We start from the raw sequence: 20,568 nt of genomic DNA on the forward strand, positions 1-20,568 counted from the left end.
AGCGAAATGCTTGTGTTCCTAGCTCCAACAGTGCAGTAATATCTAACAATACACGACAATACACACAAATCTAAAAGTAAAAGAATGTAATTAAGTAATATAGAAATATTAAGACGGGCAATGTCAGAGTATACCGTTTAAAACTTTGGGGTCACTTAGAAATATCCTTGTTTTTTAAAGAAAAGCACATTTTTTTGTCCATTAAAATAACATAAAATTGATCAGAAATACAGTGTAGACATTGTTAATGTTGTAAATTACTATTGTTGCTAGAAACGGTTGATTTTTAATGGAATATCTTCATAGGTGTACAGAGGCCCATGATCAGCAACCATCACTCCTGTGTTCCAATGGCACATTGTGTTAGCTAATCCAAGATTATCATTTTAAAAGGCTAATTGATCATTAGAAAATCCTTTTGCAATTATGTTAGCACAGCTCAAAACTGTTGTGCTGATTAAAGAAGCAATAAAACTGGCCTTCTTTACACTAGTTGAGTATCTGGAGCATCAGCATTTATTTGTGGGTTCAATTACAGGCTCAAAATGTCTAGAAACAAAAATCTTTCTTCTGAAACTCATCAGTCTATTCTTGTTCTGAGAAATGATGGCTATTCCATGGGAGAAATTGCCAAGAAACTGAAGATCTCGTACAACGCTGTGTACTCCTCCCTTCACAAAACAGCGCAAACTGGCCCTAACCAGAATAGTAAGAGGGGTGGGAGGCCACATTGCACAAATGAGCAAGAGGACAAGTACATTAGCATGTCCAGTTTGAGAAACAGACACCTTACAAGTCCTCAACTGGCAGCTTCATTAAATAGTACCCGTAAAACACCAGTCTCAACGTCAACAGAGAAGAGGCAACTCTGGGATGCTGGCCTTCTAGGCAGTGTCTGTGTTATTTTGCCCAACTTAATATTTTATTTTTAATGGCCAGTCTGAGATATGGCTTTTTCTTTGCAACTCTGCCTAGAATGCCGGCATCCCAGAGTCGCATCTTCACTGTTGACGTTGAGACCGGTGTTTTGCGGGCGTTTCTGGCCACTTTAAGCATGTAATCGAACCCACAAATGCAGATTTATGAATCAGAGAATCACCAGCAGCAAGAGCGACATCATTGATATATACAGAAAAAAGAGTCGTCCCGAGAATTGAGCCCTGTGGCACCCCATAGAAACTGCCAGAAGTCCAGAGACACTAAGGCTGTTGAGTCTGCCGATGAGAATGCGGTGATTGAGTCAAAACCCTTGGCCAGGTTGATGAAGACGGCTGCAGAGTACTGTCTTTTATCGATGGCGGTGTTATTACGTGGTCCTCTTTGGGTATAGCGAGTACCTTCCCCCTTTCTCTCCCTCTCCTACACCCAGGTTCTGTTACCTCAGGTTATAAATTCCTGGAGGAGAATCTCTCCCCCTGGCCAGGCAGTATAGAGAGAGAGAGAGTTTCACAGTAGAATAAAGGAATTTCTTCTACACCACAGAACTTGAGAACTGAACAATATACATGTTTTGGAGAATGTGTAAATTGTCAGTGGAGTAGCCAGCTACGACCCAGTCCGCTTTGTTTCAGGCTGTGACCTCATGAAAGACAATACAGCCACAATACCATAACTCTGTTTACACAGGAGCCTAATTATTGTATAAATGAATGAATGAGTAAAGATTAAACTATTTGTGAAATTATGTAATGTGATTTTAAACCCTTTAAAGTTTAACTAAGTCATTGGCCCGCCCCCATGAACACAGACGTGATCTGGCTCATGGGACAACCCTTTTCTACTGTTCCAAATAAAACCCCCACCTGAAGAAACCCAATTCAGACCATGCATACCTCGGTCACCGAGAGGGCAAAGGTTTGAGTAGAGACCACAAAAACCTCAGTATAAGCTAAGGTTGTGATGGTTGTTGAATTCCTAACCAAACCATGTGGAGCATTGGCTACACGGGTGGAAATGGTTAAACTCTAAGACTATCGATTCCGGCAGAATAAGAGCAAATCTTTGATACTAATTACTAGTCTGCAGCTAGAAATTATGTACCATTGAATGCGAGGACTGACAACCGCCAAAACATCTATTCTTTAAGAACATTTCTGAATGGGACTCTGAAGTATTCATTCTAACCACGAAAAAAGTGCTCTTCACTGACGAGTCGTGGTTTTGTCTCACCAGGGATGATGGTCGGATTCGCATTTATTGTTGAAGGAATGAGCTTTATACCGAGACCTGTACTCTGGAGAGGGATCAATTTGGAGCTGGAGGGTCCTTCATGGTCTGGGGCGGTGTGTCACAGCATCATCGGACTGAGCTTGTTGTCATTGCAGGCAATCTCAACGCTGTGCATTACAGGGAAGACATCCTCCTCCCTCATGATTTCCTGCAAGACAGGAATGTCAGTGTTCTGCCATGGCCAGCGAAGAGCCCGGATCTCAATCCCATTGAGCACGTCTGGGACCTGTTGGATCGGAGGGTGAGGGCTAGGGCCATTCCATCCAGAAATGTCTGGGAACTTGTAGGTGCCTTGGTGGAAGAGTGGGGTAACATCTCACAGCAAATCTGGTGCAGTCCATGAGGAGGAAATGCACTGCAGTATTTAATGCAGCTGCTGGCCACACAAGATACTGACTGTTATCTTTGACCCCCCCCCCCCCCCCCCCTTTGTTCAGGGACACATTATTCCATTTCTGTTAGTCACATGTCTGTGGAACTTGTTTCAGTTTATGTCTCAGTTGTAGAATCTTGTTGTGTAAATATTAATATGAACATATGTTAATTAAGTTTGCTGAAAATAAACGCAGTTGACAGTGAGAGGATGTTTATTTTTTTGCTGACTCAACTGCCCAATGTATGACCATATTAGAGACACATATTTCCCTCAGATTACACAGATCCACAAAGAATTCGAAAACAAACCCAATTTTGATAAACTCCCATATCTACTGGGTGAAATCCCACAGTGTGCCATCACAGCAGCAAGATTTGTGACCTGTTGCCACAAGAAAAGGGCAACCAGTGAAGAACAAACAGCATTGTAAATACCACCCTTATTTATGCTTATTTATTTTCCCTTCTGTACTTTAACCATTTGTACATCGTTACAACACTGCATATATACATAATATGACATTTGTAATGTCTTTATTGTTTTGAAACTTCTGTATGTGCAATGTTTACTGTTTATTTTTATTGTTTATTTCACTTTTGTATATTATCTACCTCAATTGCTTTGGCAATGTTAACACATGTTTTCCCATGCCAATAAAGCCCCTTGAATTGAATTGAATTGATTGGATGGGATGTATAGACATTATGGACAGTATGTGGATAGACTATGTAGTATATCTGAAGAATACGTGGATAGAATAGTACACAGTACATTTGAAATGGGTATAACAGTATGTAAACATTATTAAAGTGACCAGTGTTCCATGTCTATGTACATAGGCCAGCAGCCTCTAAGGTGCAGAGTAACCTGGATGGTAGCCGGCTAGTGACAGTGACTAAGTTCAGGACAGGGTACTAGGTGGAGGCCGGCTACTGATGGGTATTTAACAGTCTGATGGCCTTGAGATAGAATATAGAGCATCCGCTGTGTTTCTCTATGAATAGCTATGGAGATATGCCATTTGTTCTGCCCTGGTCTGTCTTCCACTACACTGGATACAAACTTATTTCCATTGATAGAGTAGATTTCCAAAGGCATTTTTATTGTAAACCGTCTGACAACACAATGAGGTACAGTATATTATGAACAATGTTGTATTTCGGTCTTCAACAGGTCCAGAGGGCTGCACTGAAAATGTGTTAGGCTATATTTCCTCGCCTTCAAAATTAGCAGAAAATTGTCTTCTATCCATCATTTTTGGCCACACACACAATATTTATATTCATCTCTGTCTGTCTCCCTCTACCTCCCTCTCTCTCTCTCTCTCTCTCTCTCTCTCTCGTTGTCTCTTTCTCTCTCTCTCTCTCTCTCTCGTTGTCTCTTTCTCTCTCTCTCTCTCTCTCTCGTTGTCTCTTTCTCTCTCTCTCTCTCTTTCTGTCCTTCTGTTTGCCTGTAGTGTAAGCCTGTGGGAGCTTGTCAGGAATGCATTTGTTGTCTATAGCTCTTCTCTCCCTCTTTCTCTCCCTCCATCCCTCCCTCTCTCTCTCCCTCCATCCCTCCCTCCCTCTCTCCCTCTTTCTCTAACTCCACCCCTCCCTCCCTCCCTCTCCCCCTCCATCCCTCTCTCTCCCCCTCCCTCCCTCCCTCCCTCTCTCTCCCCCTCCATCCCTCCCTCCCTCTCTCTCCCCCTCAATCCCTCCCTCCCTCTTTCTCTCCCTCCGTCCCACTCTGTCAGTGCTGCAGGTTGTGTTCTGTCTGTTTAACAGGTTATATGTTAGCAGGAGCCAGGGGGATAACCTTTAAGAGGGGTGGGCCCTAGAGGACTCCCCACAGACGCTTAGCTCACTGACGTCTTTTATTCTTACCCATGACCCCTATAATTTCTGTCTGCCTCAACAAACTCCCCCCTGCTCCCCTGTAGTGTACACCCACACACACGCACACTCATACAGACGTACGAAAACGCGCGCACACACACACACACACACACACACACACACACACACACACACACACACACACACATATACACAATCATGTACTGTACACACACACACACACATCCATCTAGCCACACTCATCATCACTGTGTACACACAGCACTGCTCAGGCTATTTGTATGGGTGCAATCATGCCTCTCGGAGTCTCTGAATGTTATTAATAGATGTAGGCAACAGTGTCAATTCACAACCGCTGTGTTTCTCTGTGAATACCTATGGAGATATGTAATTTGTTCTGCCCTGGGCTGTCTTCCACTACACTGGATACAAACTTATTTCCATTGATAGAGTAGTTTCCCGAAGGCTTTAAAAAAAAAAAAAACGTTGTAAACAGTCTGACAATACAATGCTGTACAGTATATTATGATCAAACCCAGAGAAATTAGGAAATCCTGGCAATGTTGTATTGTTACAGAGTCTAGCTCCTGTATTTTACCTTAGGATTGTAGTTGGACTTTAACCAGCCCTACCTGCAGTAAAACCCTGTCTTGGACAGTTTGTCTATGATAAGAGACTAGTTCAAGCTACAGCAGTGGGGTTAACACACTAAACCTCCTTCAGTTTCACTTCTTCAAGGCAGATTATAGTTTCTCTCTGTTGGCCTTATGTGGTAAGGACATTGTTTTATAAGCTGTCCAGCACCTTGGTTGTACCTAAGCTACCTTTTAAGCTACCTTTTAAGCTACCTTTTAAGCTACCTTTTCCTCGCTCACCTGTTTTTATACTTTATCGCCCACTGTCTACAGTATAAATACGGTGAGCCTCTCCACTAGCAGGTATTACAGTAACATCAAGCAGAAACCATTACACATCCATGAAGTGAGTCTCCATATTGAGAGTATAGACTCGTGGCCTCCTGTAAATACAAACCTCTGTTTGTCTGTGTGTTCTGAGGCCATTAAGTTACTTAACGGCCCAGTACTCTGGCTCCCCCGTCCACTCAAATGGTACCCTATTCCCTGTATAGTGCACTACTTCTACTTCTGGCCCTATGGGCCTGGTAAAAAGTAGTGCACTATAAAGGGAATTGGGTGCCATTTGGGAGGTAACTCATGTAACAAAGTTCTAACGGCATGCCTCCACAGTGACATCATGCCCTCTCTCCCAAGAAGGTCTTCCTCCCAGTCTGAGAAAACTAAATGAAGAGGGATACATCTGGCAGCATTTCGCGTCTCAAAATCTGCCTGGCCTTATTTCTCTCTCATCCTCCACTCTCTTGCTCTTCTCTCTCTCGTGTTTTCTCGCTCTCTCTCTCTCTCTTTCTCTCTCTCTCTCTCTTTCCTCTCTATCTCTTTCTTTCACTCCTATCCTCTCTCTCTCCTTTCTCTGCTCTCTCTCTCTCCTCACTCGCTCTCATCTTTTTTATTTTCCTGTAATCCCTCTCTCCGCCAAAAGCCCCTGTATTTTCTCACACACAGCCACTCAGCCATTGTTTTCCTCCAGGAGCTGTTGTGGTGCTCCAGAGGGAGGGGGCAGGCGGGCTTCCTGTCTGCCCAGGGTGGTGTGGGAAACATGGGGGAAGGTGCCTGTCACATACCCTCTGCCTTGAGTACATGGTGACAGAGGGGAAATGAACTCAAAGAAAGGAACTGGGTGAAAAGTGCCCATAGGGACAGATCTAGGATCGGTTTACCTCCTAGAAATTTGACCTCAATTTACTCTAAGAGGCACGCTTGGTCAGTGATGAAATCTGTATTCTGATATGCTGGGGTTGGTGGCACAGATCTAGGATCAGTTTACCTTCCCTTAGGGGTAAACTGACATCAGTGTCCATGGGCGACTTAATGTGAGGCTCTGACGCATCCCTTGTCTGACGCTTGGCCGATGATGACATCTTTATTCTGTGTAGTTGGGGGTAGCATTGACGTACCATTCTTTATACCCTCAGTTAGAGTCCCACCTCAAAGTGGCTGTGATTTCTTACTTCTTTGATTCAGTAATTCAGTGGGGTGTCCAAGTCATAAAAAGGAACATCAAAGTGAAATCAAAGTTCACATCAGCCACTCTTAACTTTTTATTACTAAATTATTTTTACTGAGTTATTATATCAGTTGATAATGATTGATGTGTGCACCTATTCCCATTAAACGTTGTCTTCGTGACATTAGAAAATAAATAGTCAACTGATGAAATACAACTTATTTGTGCCAAATAAACTGTCAAGGCATCAGCTCTTTTTTCCATAAAAAGAAGCGCTATCTTTTTAAACGGGATGTGGAGTGAGGGAGCGAGAGAGGGGAGTGTTTGACAAGGCACAGCAGACTGCTCTCTCGGGACGTATGGGACTGGAGCAGCCTATACTGGGAGTAGCGGCGTATCACAAATGGCAGGCTGCGGCCACACAAAATAGTCTGAAAACAAGCAGCGATTAGCGCGCAGAGAGGAATGCGACCCAAATTGAAGTGGTGTGTCATTGGGAACCCGCGCGAGGTTCCATGGAGCAATGTTTCACCTATTTAGTAAATCGTAAGTGTTCCTATCTTGTTATCATATTGATAAAAACTCGGTTGGTGTGTGTTAATGACAGACGGCTACAGTTGCTGCGCGCTGTTTGATTTCGCGACCTCCACCCTATTTTCCCCGGGGATATAAACGAGTTACTGTCGCTAGCTACGCGATTGCAAACAGTCGTTACTGTGTTGTTACATTATGTTTACGTCGTTCTATATGGCTTGAAGAAAATAATTACCGGAATGGGAATGCTGTTCGGGTAGACAGGAGCAAGTCAAGCAGACTGGTTGGAAATAGTAAAAGAAGGAGAAGGAGGAATTAGGGACGCGCTCAGACTTGAACAGGGAAATATTTTGCCAGGGGCGAATCTACTGTAGGCGTAGCGCAGAACAAGACTTCAAAGCATAGTTCACTTTACTGTTGGGAGGAAATTACGTGTTATCATTTGGTTATTCACTCATATCTATTTGTCAATTATCGTTCTATTGTGGTTTTGGTCTGTAATAGTTCTGATGTTGTTTATATACAGAATAGAAGAGAGAGCGAGGGAGAGAGAGAGATCATCAGCTTGCTCTGAATACCAGTGCAGTCATGCAGTAGGCCTACTAGTGTTTTGCCTTGTCAATGTTGACATACTTTATCTGCCTAATACGTTTTTGCATTTAGCAAGCAAGCCTTCCATTCCTCCATTCTTACGGACTTCTGCCTCCTTTCCTACCCTTTGTCTTGCGGGGTACATGCGACATAGTGAAGCAGGCTAACAGTAGGTCAGCAGTTCCTACTCTCTCTCCCCATATACCCCTCTTCTCATATCTTCATCGCCTTCTCTTCTCACAGTGCTATCACTTCCATTAGCACTCGTTTAAGGATGTCGTTGTTATGCAATGGTTTAAGTAAGAAGCCTGCTTGTAACTCATTTATATTTTCCCCTGCAGCTCAGATACTGCATGCTGCATGATAACTCTTTATGTAATGTGTTCATTTGACAGTGTCCCTCTCTGCTCATCCTCTTTTTTCTCTCTGCACACACACACACACACACACACACACACCACACACACACACGCACGCACACACACACACGCACACACACACATAGACGCACACGCACACACACACACGCACACACGCACACGCACACACACACACCTCTTTCGCTCTCTCAGCAGGGAGTAGCCTAGTTAAAACCCGTAGTCATGCTTACACTGTTAAAAGTGGGATGGCAGTGTTGTTCATCTGAAGTGGTTTTCTGATTGGTACGATCCCAAAATACACGTTGGTTTCTTTAACCTATTCTATTCAAAGTGTCTGAAGTACAATAACGCATTTATAGATCAATGGGATTTTTGGCACATTCACATTGCATAGTGGTGGTTGCAATGTAGCTGTGGCAGGAAATTGATTAACAGGAAATATATCATTAATTGCTTGTAACCTAATTAGGTTGCAACAAATATTTTATTTTTCAACTGAGAAAGCCTAACTTTTTTTTTAGGTTGATCCGATGAGTCATTTTTACAGTGTACCATCACTGTGCCTCCTATGTGTCCTCATTCTCCTATTTGTGCACAACATTTTAGAGAAATAAGCTTTTTGTGCATATGGAACATTTCTGGGATTTTTTATTTCAGCTCATAAAACACGAGACCAACACTTTACATGTTGCGTTTATATTTTTGCTCAGAGTATTATTGAGACAGCTCTACTGTAGCATTATACATGTATCTCTACTGTAGCACTATACATGTAGCTCTACTGTAGCATTATACATGTAGCTCTACTGTAGCATTATACATGTAGCTCTACTGTAGCATTATACATGTAGCTCTACTGTAGCACTATACATGTAGCTCTACTGTAGCACTATACATGTAGCTCTACTGTAGCACTATACATGTAGCTCTACTGTAGCATTATACATGTAGCTCTACTGTAGCATTATACATGTAGCTCTACTGTAGCACTATACATGTAGCTCTACTGTAGCACTATACATGTAGCTCTACTGTAGCACTATACATGTAGCTCTACTGTAGCATTATACATGTAGCTCTACTGTAGCATTATACATGTAGCTCTACTGTAGCACTATACATGTAGCTCTACTGTAGCACTATACATGTAGCTCTACTGTAGCACTATACATGTAGCTCTCCTGTAGCACTATACATGTAGCTCTACTGTAGCATTATACATGTAGCTCTACTGTAGCATTATACATGTAGCTCTACTGTAGCACTATACATGTAGCTCTACTGTAGCACTATACATGTAGCTCTACTGTAGCACTATACATGTAGCTCTACTGTAGCATTATACATGTAGCTCTCCTGTAGCACTATACATGTAGCTCTACTGTAGCACTATACATGTAGCTCTACTGTAGCACTATACATGTAGCTCTACTGTAGCACTATACATGTAGCTCTCCTGTAGCACTATACATTTAGCTCTACTGTAGCACTATACATGTAGCTCTACTGTAGCATTATACATGTAGCTCTACTGTAGCACTATACATGTAGCTCTACTGTAGCACTATACATGTAGCTCTACTGTAGCACTATACATGTAGCTCTACTGTAGCACTATACATGTAGCTCTACTGTGTAGCACCATTTAAAAGGCATTGAAGGACTCCTCTGAAAGCCCACTTCACTTTAGAAAGTAAACCCTAGTCTTGATTAAATGCAATAGTGTAACAATAGTGTGACTACATGTGTACCAATATCTATAGTTATGACTACTTTTGAGAATAAACGTCTGTAGTTAAAAAGGCAAAACTAGATATAAAAAATGAGTTAAAAAAGACAAACAGAGAGGATATAGTGAGGTTGAACTAAACCTTGGCTTTGAAGACGTCAACATAAGCTAGTTTCTGAGGATTTTTTCACTCCTCTCTTCTCCCTCCTCTTTCTCTCTCTTCTCCCTCCTCTCTCTCTTATCCCACCTATCTTGCTTCTTTCTCCCTGTTGCCTCGCACCCTCAGTTCAATGATCTGTGGGTCAGAGGGCACACTTCCTGCTCCAACATGAGGCTCCCTCTCATCCTGTGACTGGAGAGATTGGAAACCAATCAAGAGTGTTTACTCCATGCTTATTTCCTGGTTGGGGCGTTCCCAGGTTTCGTAGACCAGGCCATGCCATGTTTTCTCTATATTGGAAGGGAAGGAATAGGGAGGTCTGTGAGTATACAGTATCTTCCTAATGTAGTATCTCTGCTGGCTGGGACCAGTCATCTCTCTGGCTCCTGTAGACAGACTCAGCCAGGATAGCGGGGGAAGATCTCTGCTGGCTGGGACCAGTCATCTCTCTGGCTCCTGTAGACAGACTCAGCCAGGATAGCGGGGGAAGATCTCTGCTGGCTGGGACCAGTCATCTCTCTGGCTCCTGTAGACAGACTCAGCCAGGATAGCGGGGGAAGATCTCTGCTGACTGGGACCAGTCATCTCTCTGGCTCCTGTAGACAGACTCAACCAGGATAGCGGGGAAGAGGGCAGCACTAGAAAGAAGTCTCTCTGAATTAGTGTCATATTATGGTAACATTCTTCTGCCCTCCTCTTGCGCTCTCTTGTTCCCGTCCTCTGTTTGCAGGCACCATGCTGTGTTTTTGAGGTCACATTGAGGTCAGGGGGGTGTAGCTATGAGCTGATGCTGTGACAGATCAACAACGAGCTCTGGTCTTTGTCTATGCATGAAGGTATCCTGTTAAGTCGCCTGTATCAGATATATCTGGAGTATCTGCTCATCAAGACATGCTGATGTCCCTTGTTCTCTCCAGATCGTATACTGATACTATATCCACCTTATACATGGCTCGCAAGGCATAGGATGTGCTTCCCATGAAGTGTTCTATTTAATTATGTGAGAAAAATAACTGTTCCTTGAACATTGTCTTCATCAACCTCTGACCTCTGACCTGATTGGCTCATTAAGGGTTATTTATATCCTGACCTTTGTCCTCATTAATGCATCCCTTTTACCTTGAAACCGTTGACGATCAGTGACTCTCTCTTTAGACCACTTTGTCCACTGCTGTGATTACTGGGACACACACAATAATAAAAGTGGTCAATAATAATAACATTCATGTCAGGTCAGGTCAGGTCTGGTCAGGTCTGGTCAGGTAAGGTCTGGTCAGGTCTGGTCTGTTCAGGTAAGGTCTGGTCAGGTCTGGTCTGGTCAGGTAAGGTCAGGTCAGGTCAGGTCTGGTCAGGTCAGGTCTAGTCTGGTCTAGTCAGGTCAGGTCTAGTCAGGTCTAGTCAGGTCAAGTCTAGTCAGGTCTAGTCTGGTCAGGTCAGGTCTAGTCTGGCCTAGTCAGGTCTGGTCTGGTCAGGTCTGGTCTGGTCAGGTCTTGCCTAGTCAGGTTTGGCCTAGTCTGGTCAGGTCTGGCCTAGTCAGGTTTGGTCAGGTCTGGCCTAGTCATGTCTGGTCAGGTCTAGTCTGGCCTAGTCAGGTCTGGTCAGGTCTGGCCTAGTCATGTCTGGTCAGGTCTAGTCTGGCCTAGTCAGGTCTGGTCAGGTCTGGCCTAGTCATGTCTGGTCTGGTCTAGTCTGGTTTGGTCAGGTCTAGTCAGGTCTATTCTGGTTAGGTCTAGTCAGGTCTAGTTTGGTCAGGTGCAGTCAGGTCTGGTCTGGTCAGGTCTGGCCCAGTCAGGTCTGGTCAGGTCTGGTCAGGTCTAGTCAGGTCTGGTCAGGTTAGGTCTAGTCCGGTCAGGTCTAGTCAGGTCTGGTCAGGTCTAGTCTGGTCAGGTCTAGTCAGGCCTGGTCAGGTCTAGTCAGGTCAGGTCAGGTCTAGTCTGGTCAGGTCTAGTCAGGTCTGGTCAGGTCTAGTCTGGTCAGGTCTGGTCAGGTCTAGTCAGGTCTAGTCAGGTCTGGTCAGGTCAGGTCTAGTCTGGTCAGGTCTAGTCAGGTCTGGTCAGGTCTAGTCTGGTCAGGTCTAGTCCGGTCTGGTCAGGTCTAGTCAGGTCTGGTCAGGTCTAGTCTGGTCAGGTCTAGTCAGGTCAGGTCAGGTCTAGTCTGGTCAGGTCTAGTCCGGTCTGGTCAGGTCTAGTCAGGTCTGGTCAGGTCTAGTCAGGTCTGGTCAGGTCTGGTCAGGTCTGGTCAGGTCTAGTCAGGTCTGGTCAGGTCTAGTCTGGTCAGGTCTAGTCAGGTCTGGTCAGGTCTGGTCAGGTCTAGTCAGGTCTGGTCTAGTCTGGTCAGGTCTGGTCAGGTCTAGTCAGGTCTGGTCAGGTCTAGTCAGGTCTGGTCAGCCCATCATCTGGCCTGTTGAAGTGGCCAGCTGCTCTGCTACGTTAAACAACAAGGGCCATGACACCATGACAGATGCACCTGAATAGTCTCTCTCCTCTCTCTTGGTCCTATAACAGATGTTACACAGAATATGCAGAAAACATCCCACCCAGCATGTAGCTTGCTCTTTCATAGTAATATGTGTGTGTGTTGGCCTGGTTTCACCTGCTGACCTCTGAACCCTAGACCCTGCTGTGTTGGATCCACAACAGCTGTTATTTAACCACAGGACCTAGGCTTCCAACTAGCTCTACCCAATATGCACGTCTGTGAGTCTTGCATCCCAACGGGCTCCTAAAGGGTCCTGGCAGCAGATAGAGAGCCACAGAGATCTGCTCCTGTAGATGATGTCATTTATAGCCAACACAGCTTCCTGCTGTCTCTGCTCCCTTTGTGTTCCGTGGGGGGGGGGGGGGAGTTTGCGTGTGCGTGTTTGCCTGTGTCACAGCCCTCACCCCCCCCCCCCCCCCCCCCTCCTATATTCCCCTCTAGCTAGAAATGCATGTTTCTGTGTTCAGCTGTTCCTCTCACACAGTATGTGTCTTTACATCTCCTCTCGTAGTGAGGCAGGCAGCAGGCTCCAAGTGAATTGGTGTGTTTGCTGTGATTATTCCTCAATAAATTGGTAGAGGCACAGAAATGGTCAGTGTTTCATCCCCTGTTGTGCGGTGCAGGGCTGCCTGGAGACATCTGTTTCGTCGTCCATCTCCCTGGTGTCATCCCCCTGCTTTGCCTTGATTGCATCTCTCTTTGAGAGAGGGATAGAGTGAGGTCCACTCCTCTTCCTCTGTCTGTACAAGGCTAGAGGACACTAATGCAACAGCACCAAACCGTTTCTACTTTCTCCATTCTATCTCTCCCTCTCTCAAAACCAATCAAGGCCATATTCTGTGTCAGATGGCCAATGGGTAATTATTATATTGTAATTATTATATTATACTATCTGGCTGAGGCTTCTGTGGAGAGAGATTCCACTGTAAGTAGAATTCTAGGATGGCTGAAGCTGCATTAACTTATTAGCTCCAGCTTTTCCTGTGTCTCCTCTAATGACCATATTATTACATTGTTATTACCTCCAGTACATCATCTGAGTGTATTTGCTGAGTTTCTCTCAGTCTCTGGGGTTCCCTGAGGTATCTCAGTATGTGACAGTGACTTGGTTCTGTTCCGTCTGCCTGATTAATAGACAGGTTCCGCTTACACACAACTTCCGTTCCGTTCCAGTGATTCCTGTCAGGATCTCTCCGTTCTGTCTTCCTCTCGCCCTGTCTTGTCCAAGCTCATTCCACCACATATGTTGCGATTGAAAGGAGGACACACACACACACACACACACACACACACACACACACACACACACACACACACAAGCATTGTTGCATCCATATAGAAAGAAGAAACAAATATATTGACTTTGAGATAATTCAACAAAAAACATACTCACCAGAGAAGACAAGAGAAGGGAAGAGCAGAGATGAGGAGAGAAGAGGAGAGAAGAGAAGGGGAGAGATTTGGAGAGAAGAGGAGAGAAGATGAGAGATGTGCCGAGAAGAGAAGAGGAGAGATGTGGAGAGAAGAGAATGGAAGAGGAGAGGAGAGAAGAGGAGAGATGTGGAGAGATGAGAAGATGAGAGATTTGGAGAGAAGGGAAGAGCAGAGAAGATGAGAGGAGAGAAGAGAAGAGGAGAGAAGGGAAGAGCAGAGAAGAGGAGAGAATAGGAGAGATGTGCAGAGAAGAGAAGAGGAGAGATGTGGAGAGAAGAGGAGGGATGTGGAGAGAAGAGAAGAGGAGAGATGTGCAGAGAAGAGAAGAGGAGAGATGTGGAGAGAATAGCATGGAAGAGGAGAGAAGAGGAGAGATGTGGAGAGAAGAGGAGAGAAGAGGAGAGAGGAGAAGAGGAGAGATGTGGAGAGAAGAGAAGAGGGAGAAGAGGAGAGAAGAGGAGAGAAGTGGAGAGAAGAGGAGAGTTTTGGAGAGAAGGGGAGAGAAGAGGAGAGTTGTGGAGAGAAGAGAAGAGGAGAGCTGTGGAGAGAAGAGAAGAAGAGGAGAGAAGGGGAGAGATGTGGAAATAAGTGGAGAGATGTGGAGAGAAGAGGAGAGTTGTGGAGAGAAGAGAAGAGGAGAGAAGAGGAGAGATGTGGAGAGAAGAGAAGAAGAGGAGAGATGTGGAAAGAAGTGGAGAGATGTGGAGAGAAGAGAAGAGGAGAGAAGAGGAGAGATGTGGAGAGAAGAGGAGAGATATGGGAGATGTGGAAAGAAGAGGAGAGATGTGGAAAGAAGAGGAGAGAAGAGGAGAGATGTGGAAAGAAGTGGAGAGATGTGGAGAGAAGAGGAGAGAAGAGGAGAGATGTGGAGAGAAGATGATAGATATGGGAGATGTGGAAAGAAGAGGAGAGATGTGGAAAGAAGAGGAGAGATGTGGAAAGAAGAGGAGAAGAGGAGAGATGTAAATAGAAGATAAGAAAAGAGGAGAGAAGAGGAGAAAAGAGAAGAAAAGAGGAGAGAAGAGAAGAAAAGAGGAGAGAAGAGAAGGGAAGAGTCGAGGAGAGAAGAGATAGAATGTCTATGTGTGGTTGTGTGTGTTTTGTAATGTTGTGTTGAACAACTGTGTGTGTCTGTTTGTGTGTACGTGCGTACGTGTCAGACCATTTTCCTTTGATGTGTATGTTAGAATGTTTGTGCCATGGTCCATGCCCAATTGTTCATACGGCTGGCTAGCTAGCTGACTGGAGCGTTAAAACGCAGCACAGGCTACAAAGGAGCTCACTACAGCTCCAACACATTACCCAATCATCTAGCTAGTCTGAAAATATTTTACCCAATCATCTATCTAGTGTGAAAAGATCTTATCCAATTAGTTCACTGGATCTCTTACCTACTCAGCTGGCCCAATCATGTCTCTATTATCTGCATCTCATACCCAACAAACTCAGTGTTGTCAGCCTCTTAGCCAGTCAGCTTATTGATCTCGCCAACCGCATTGTTTTGGCCAAGGGGATTCAAAGTAACCCACCGGCATGTGTTTTGTATGTATGTTACATTTCTGTGTAAACTGAACTCAGTGCTGCTACTGCAAATATTGACATGATAGGAGGGATCAATTCCTCTTCCATGACTCATCACTATGGTGATGAGGTCCCATTCAGGACTGACCAGAGCTTGGATAAAGCATAGAGCATGTTTATCACTTCAATAAGATGACTACTACTTCACAATAGCACACACTGCAGGCAATGTACATCATTTACATGGGGTGATGCATTATAGGCTGTGACTCTGGTCCACTACTGTATTCCATGCTAACCCAGTCACAACACACCCAACACACACACATACACACACATTTACACATCAAATCAAAGTTTATTTGTCACGTGCTCCGAATACAACAGTGAAATGCTTACTTACAGACTCTAACCAATAGTGCAAAAAAGGTATTAGGTGAACAATAGGTAAGTAAAGAAATAAAACAACAGTAAAAGACAGGCTATATACAGTAGCGAGGCTATATACAGTAGCGAGGCTATATACAGTAGCGAGGCTATATACAGTAGCGAGGCTATATACAGTAGCGAGGCTATATACAGTATCGAGGCTACACACAGTAGCGAGGCTATATACAGTAGCGAGGCTACATACAGACACCGGTTAGTCAGCCTGATTGAGGTAGTATGTAAGTACGGTTAAAGTGACTATGCATATATGATGAACAGAGAGTAGCAGAAGCATAAAAAGAGGGGTTGGCGGGTGGCGGGTGGTGGGTGGTGGGACACAATGCAGATCGCCCTGTTAGCCAATGTGCGGGAGCACTGGTTGGTCGGGCCAATTAGGTAGTATGTACATGAATGTATAGTTAAAGTGACTATGCTTATATGATAAACAGAGAGTAGCAGCAGCATAAAAGAGGGGTTGGAGCGGAACACAATGTAAATAGTCCTGGTAGCCATTTGATTACCTGTTCAGGAGTCTTATAAGCCATAAGACTCCTGAACAGGTAATCAAATGGCTACCAGGACTATTGGGGGTAAAAACTGTTGAGAAGCCTTCTTGTCCTAGACTTGGCACTCCGGTACAGCTTGCCATGCGGTAGTAGAGAGAACAGTCTATGACTGGGGTGGCTGGGGTCTTTGACAATTTTTCTCTACACCAGTTCCTGGATGGCAGGCATCTTAGCCCCAGTGATGTACTGGGCCGTACGCACTACCCTATGTAGTGCCTTGCGTTCAGAGGCCGAGCAATTGCCATACCAGGCAGTGTTGCAGCTGTAGAACCTTTTGAGGATCTCAGGACCCATGCCAAATCTTTTTAGTGTCCTGAGGGGGAATAGGCTTTGTCGTGCCCTCTTCACGACTGTCTTGGTGTGTTTGGACCATTCTAGTTTGTTGGTGATGTGGACACCGAGGAACTTGAAGCTCTCAACCTGCTCCACTACAGCCTCGCCGATGAGAATGGGGGCGTGCTCGGTCCTTCTTTTCGTGTAGTCCACATTCATCTCCTTAGTCTTGGTTACGTTGAGGGATAGGTTGTTATTCTGCCACCACCCGGCCAGGTCTCTGACCTCCTCCCTATAGGCTGTCTCGTCGTTGTCGGTGATCAGGCCTACCACTGTTGCGTCGTCTGCAAACTTAATGATGGTGTTGGAGTCCTGCCTGGCAGGAGGGGGCTGAGTATGCACCCCTCGGGAGCTCCAGTGTTGAAGATCAGTGTGGCAGATGTGTTGCTACCTAACCTCACCACCTGGGGGAGGCCCGTCAGGAAGTCCTGGATCCAGTTGCAGAGGGAGGTGTTTAGTCCCAGGATCCTTAGCGTAGTGATGAGCTTTGAGGGCACTATGGTGTTGAAAGCTGAGCTGTAGTCAATGAAAAGCATTCTCACATAAGTGTTCCTTTTGTCCAGGTGGGAAAGGGCAGTGTGGAGTGCAATAGACATTGCATCATCTGTGGATCTGTTTGGGTGGTATGCAAATTGGAGTGGGTCTAGGGTTTTTGGGATAATGTTGTTGATCTGAGCCATTGCCTTTGTGTTCTTTGGCACAGGGACTATGGTGGTCTGCTTGAAACATGTTGGTATTACAGACACATGTGATAAGGTCAGGACAGCCACCCGTGTAGAGTGAGTGTAAGTTTGTGCAGAAGCATTTATGGATGGTAGGAAACATTGCTGGGCTGACAGCAGAGTGCCATGTCAACAGAGAGCTAGGTGGGGTCCAGTCCTGCTGCTGCTCTAGGCCTTAGTGTTAACACTATCCTCCATTAACTGTCCTCTGTTTATCAGACCGGCTGGCTGGCTGCATTACGGCTCTTGTCCCTTTTTGCTGCTATAGGCTATTGCTGCTGCAGGTGTACAGTAATCTGGGAAGCTAATCACATGACTAGGGACAGCCAATGAATGTGACCTGTGGTCAAATAAGGTTGTTGTCCTAAATATTTAGCAGTTTTAGGAGCTTTAGGGTGGACTGTTAGTTGTCTGTGTTATTTAGCTCTGCACTACTTTACCCACACATCATATTTACAGTTGGTTGGTTATCAGTGTATCTGCAGTCCCTGGTGGAGTGCTAAGTCAGTCAGCGTGGTGTTACACCCTTAAGTGCCCTGACACCTCTGTGGCTGAGTGATTTAGGTTCCTACCAGATCCTCAGTCTGATAGGCTATCTGACAGAGTTTACTACAACATAGAAACAGGATGCAGACAGGCTCTGGGTGGGCCGGGGTTCAGAAGCTCTAAGAGTCCATTACTCCTCTCTCTCCTGTCCCCGGGCCCCATTTTAACCAGGTTTCCATCGGCCCAGCCGCGCTCAGGCTGGATAGAGTGACTGTATCCCAGACGATGAGCAGGGCCTGGCCAGGCCGGTGGAAAGACTCCCTGCTAAGTGAATCATCGGTGGATTCTGAGAAGAGAAAAGGCAGACATTCAGGCTGGTCGATAAGACTGGGAAGCTAAGCAGAGCTTTTTCCATATCGCCCAGCTCAAGTTTTATACATGTCCTCTCTCTGTACGTCAGAGGGAATATTCTGTCTGGGAGAAATAAGGCTTATCTGTTCTATTCCTGCTCTGCCTCTGAAATATTTACATGGAAAGAATAGAACCCAGAGGACTGGAGACAGAGGGGGGAGGAGAGGAGACCCCCACCCTGCCCATTGAAGAAGGGATGGGAAGGAGAGGGTGAGTGAGTGAGGAGTATACGTGCGTATAGCCCCCATCCACAAGTTAACATGGAGTTAGAGAGAGAGAGAGAGAGAGAGAGAGAGAGAGAGAGAGAGAGAGAGAGTTAGAGAGAGAGAGAGAGAGAGCGAGCATGCAAAAATGAAGATGTTAGCTGAGAATAGATGGTGTTGGGGGATGGAGAGGAGGAGAGGAGCGGATTATTGTAAAGCTAGTTGTTATCTGTGAATGAGCTGAGGTATGACAAGACACACAGACACACACACACACACACACACACACAGATACATACACATCACAGGGGATCTACTCTGATGCAGGAGCTATAAGCATCACTTCACAGAATGCATTTTATTTGACATGCATTTTAACAGCTTCTTTCATAGCACTATTACAGTTAGGTAGAGGTGCCTATCATATAAAATACACATATACTGCTACGCAATACAGACATGTCACATTGCTATTCAGATATTCACTGTCACTCTCATTTTCCCACTGACACTGGTAGATGGAGTGATGGATGTGGAGGGAGGAAGTGACAGAAAGATGGATGTGTGTTGGTTGCCATGTTAATTCCACTTTAATTAAGTGTTTTGGGAGTACATTGAAAGTGTCTGGAGACTCGGACTCCACCCTGGAGTAGAAGGGTTCTCCCTGGGGGAAAGAGACAGACAGGAGAAGGAGACTGGGACTCCACCCTGGAGTAGAGGGGTTCTCCCTGGGGGAGGGAGAGAGACAGACAGGAGAAGGAGACTGGTACTCCACCCTGGAGTAGAGGGGTTCTCCCTGGGGGAGAGAGACAGACAGGAGAAGGAGACTGGGACTCCACCCTGGAGTAGAGGGGTTCTCCCTGGGGGAGAGACAGACAGGAGAAGGAGACTGGTACTCCACCCTGGAGTAGAGGGGTTCTCCCTGGGGGAGAAACAGACAGGAGAAGGAGACTGGTAGACCTTACATTACATAACATTACAGCCTCTCAGGGTGGTACAAGACCTCTAGCATATTTCTCTCTCGCTCTCCATGTCTCTCTAGCTGTCTCTGTCTCTCTCTCCATATCTCTCGCTCTCTCTCACACTCTCTCTCCATCATCTTGACAATCTGTGTATGTTTCCTCACTCAATGAGGTCAATGGCTGTTTCCTGTGCATTTGTTTGAAGAGCAGGAAGTGTAGCTGTAGTGGGGTGTATAGAATGACGTGTCCTGTCTGACTCACACTGCTATGTTTCAGGTGGACATCCTCCAAACCTCTGGGCTTTGCTCAGAAAAATGATGTTTGAGTTCTTCCTCAGCACAGCATGGTCCACCAGTCACTAAGTTCTCCCTCTCTGTTTCCACATTCAGAGGAACTACAACAACACCATCTACAAAACATTTGATTGAAAGGGAATGTATGTGGTGGCTAGTGAGAGGAGCTATAGGAAGACAGGCTTATTATAATGTCTGGAATGGAATAAATGGAACGGTATAAAACACATGAAACATATGGAAACCACATATGTATATTCATTCCATTTATTATATTCATTCCATTTATTCCATTCCAACCATTACACTGAGCCTGTCCTCCTATAGCTCACCCCACCAGCCTCCACTGATGTAAAGATAAAGTTTGATTGACGTCCAAACTCTCTTCTCTACCCAGCTGTCTGTCTGACAGAGAGAAACTCTCTTCTCTACGCAGCTGTCTGTCTGACAGAGAGAGAGAAACTCTCTTCTCTACCCAGCTGTCTGTCTGACAGAGAGAAACTCTCTTCTCTACACAGCTGTCTGTCTGACAGAGAGAAACTCTCTTCTCTACCCAGCTGTCTGTCTGACAGAGAGAGAAACTCTCTTTTCTACCCAGCTGTCTGTCTGACAGAGAGAAACTCTCTTCTCTACCCAGCTGTCTGTCTGACAGAGAGAAACTCTCTTCTCTACCCAGCTGTCTGTCTGACAGAGAAACTCTCTTCTCTACCCAGCTGTCTGTCTGACAGAGAGAAACTCTCTTCTCTACCCAGCTGTCTGACTGACAGAGAGAGAAACTCTCTTCTCTACCCAGCTGTGTGTCTGACAGAGA

General features: G+C 45.3%; 1 protein-coding gene across 7 annotated transcripts in view; it reads left to right on the plus strand.

Annotated features, from left to right (window-relative positions):
- Nucleotides 1-20,568, plus strand: part of LOC110522816 (disabled homolog 2-interacting protein) — a 251,182-nt gene that overhangs the window by 156,249 nt on the left and 74,365 nt on the right. The window contains exon 1 of one of the 7 annotated variants that reach the window (XM_036977021.1): nucleotides 6,803-7,071. The exons of the other annotated variants lie outside the window; for them this stretch is intronic. Coding sequence (XP_036832916.1) covers nucleotides 7,049-7,071 — 23 coding nt within the window. The 5' untranslated portion in view covers nucleotides 6,803-7,048. Of the gene's footprint in view, nucleotides 1-6,802; nucleotides 7,072-20,568 lie in introns of those variants that run through there. 7 annotated transcript variants of the gene reach the window in all.

Source organism: Oncorhynchus mykiss, chromosome 5 (assembly GCF_013265735.2).
Source record: "Oncorhynchus mykiss isolate Arlee chromosome 5, USDA_OmykA_1.1, whole genome shotgun sequence".
NCBI lineage: Eukaryota > Metazoa > Chordata > Actinopteri > Salmoniformes > Salmonidae > Oncorhynchus > Oncorhynchus mykiss.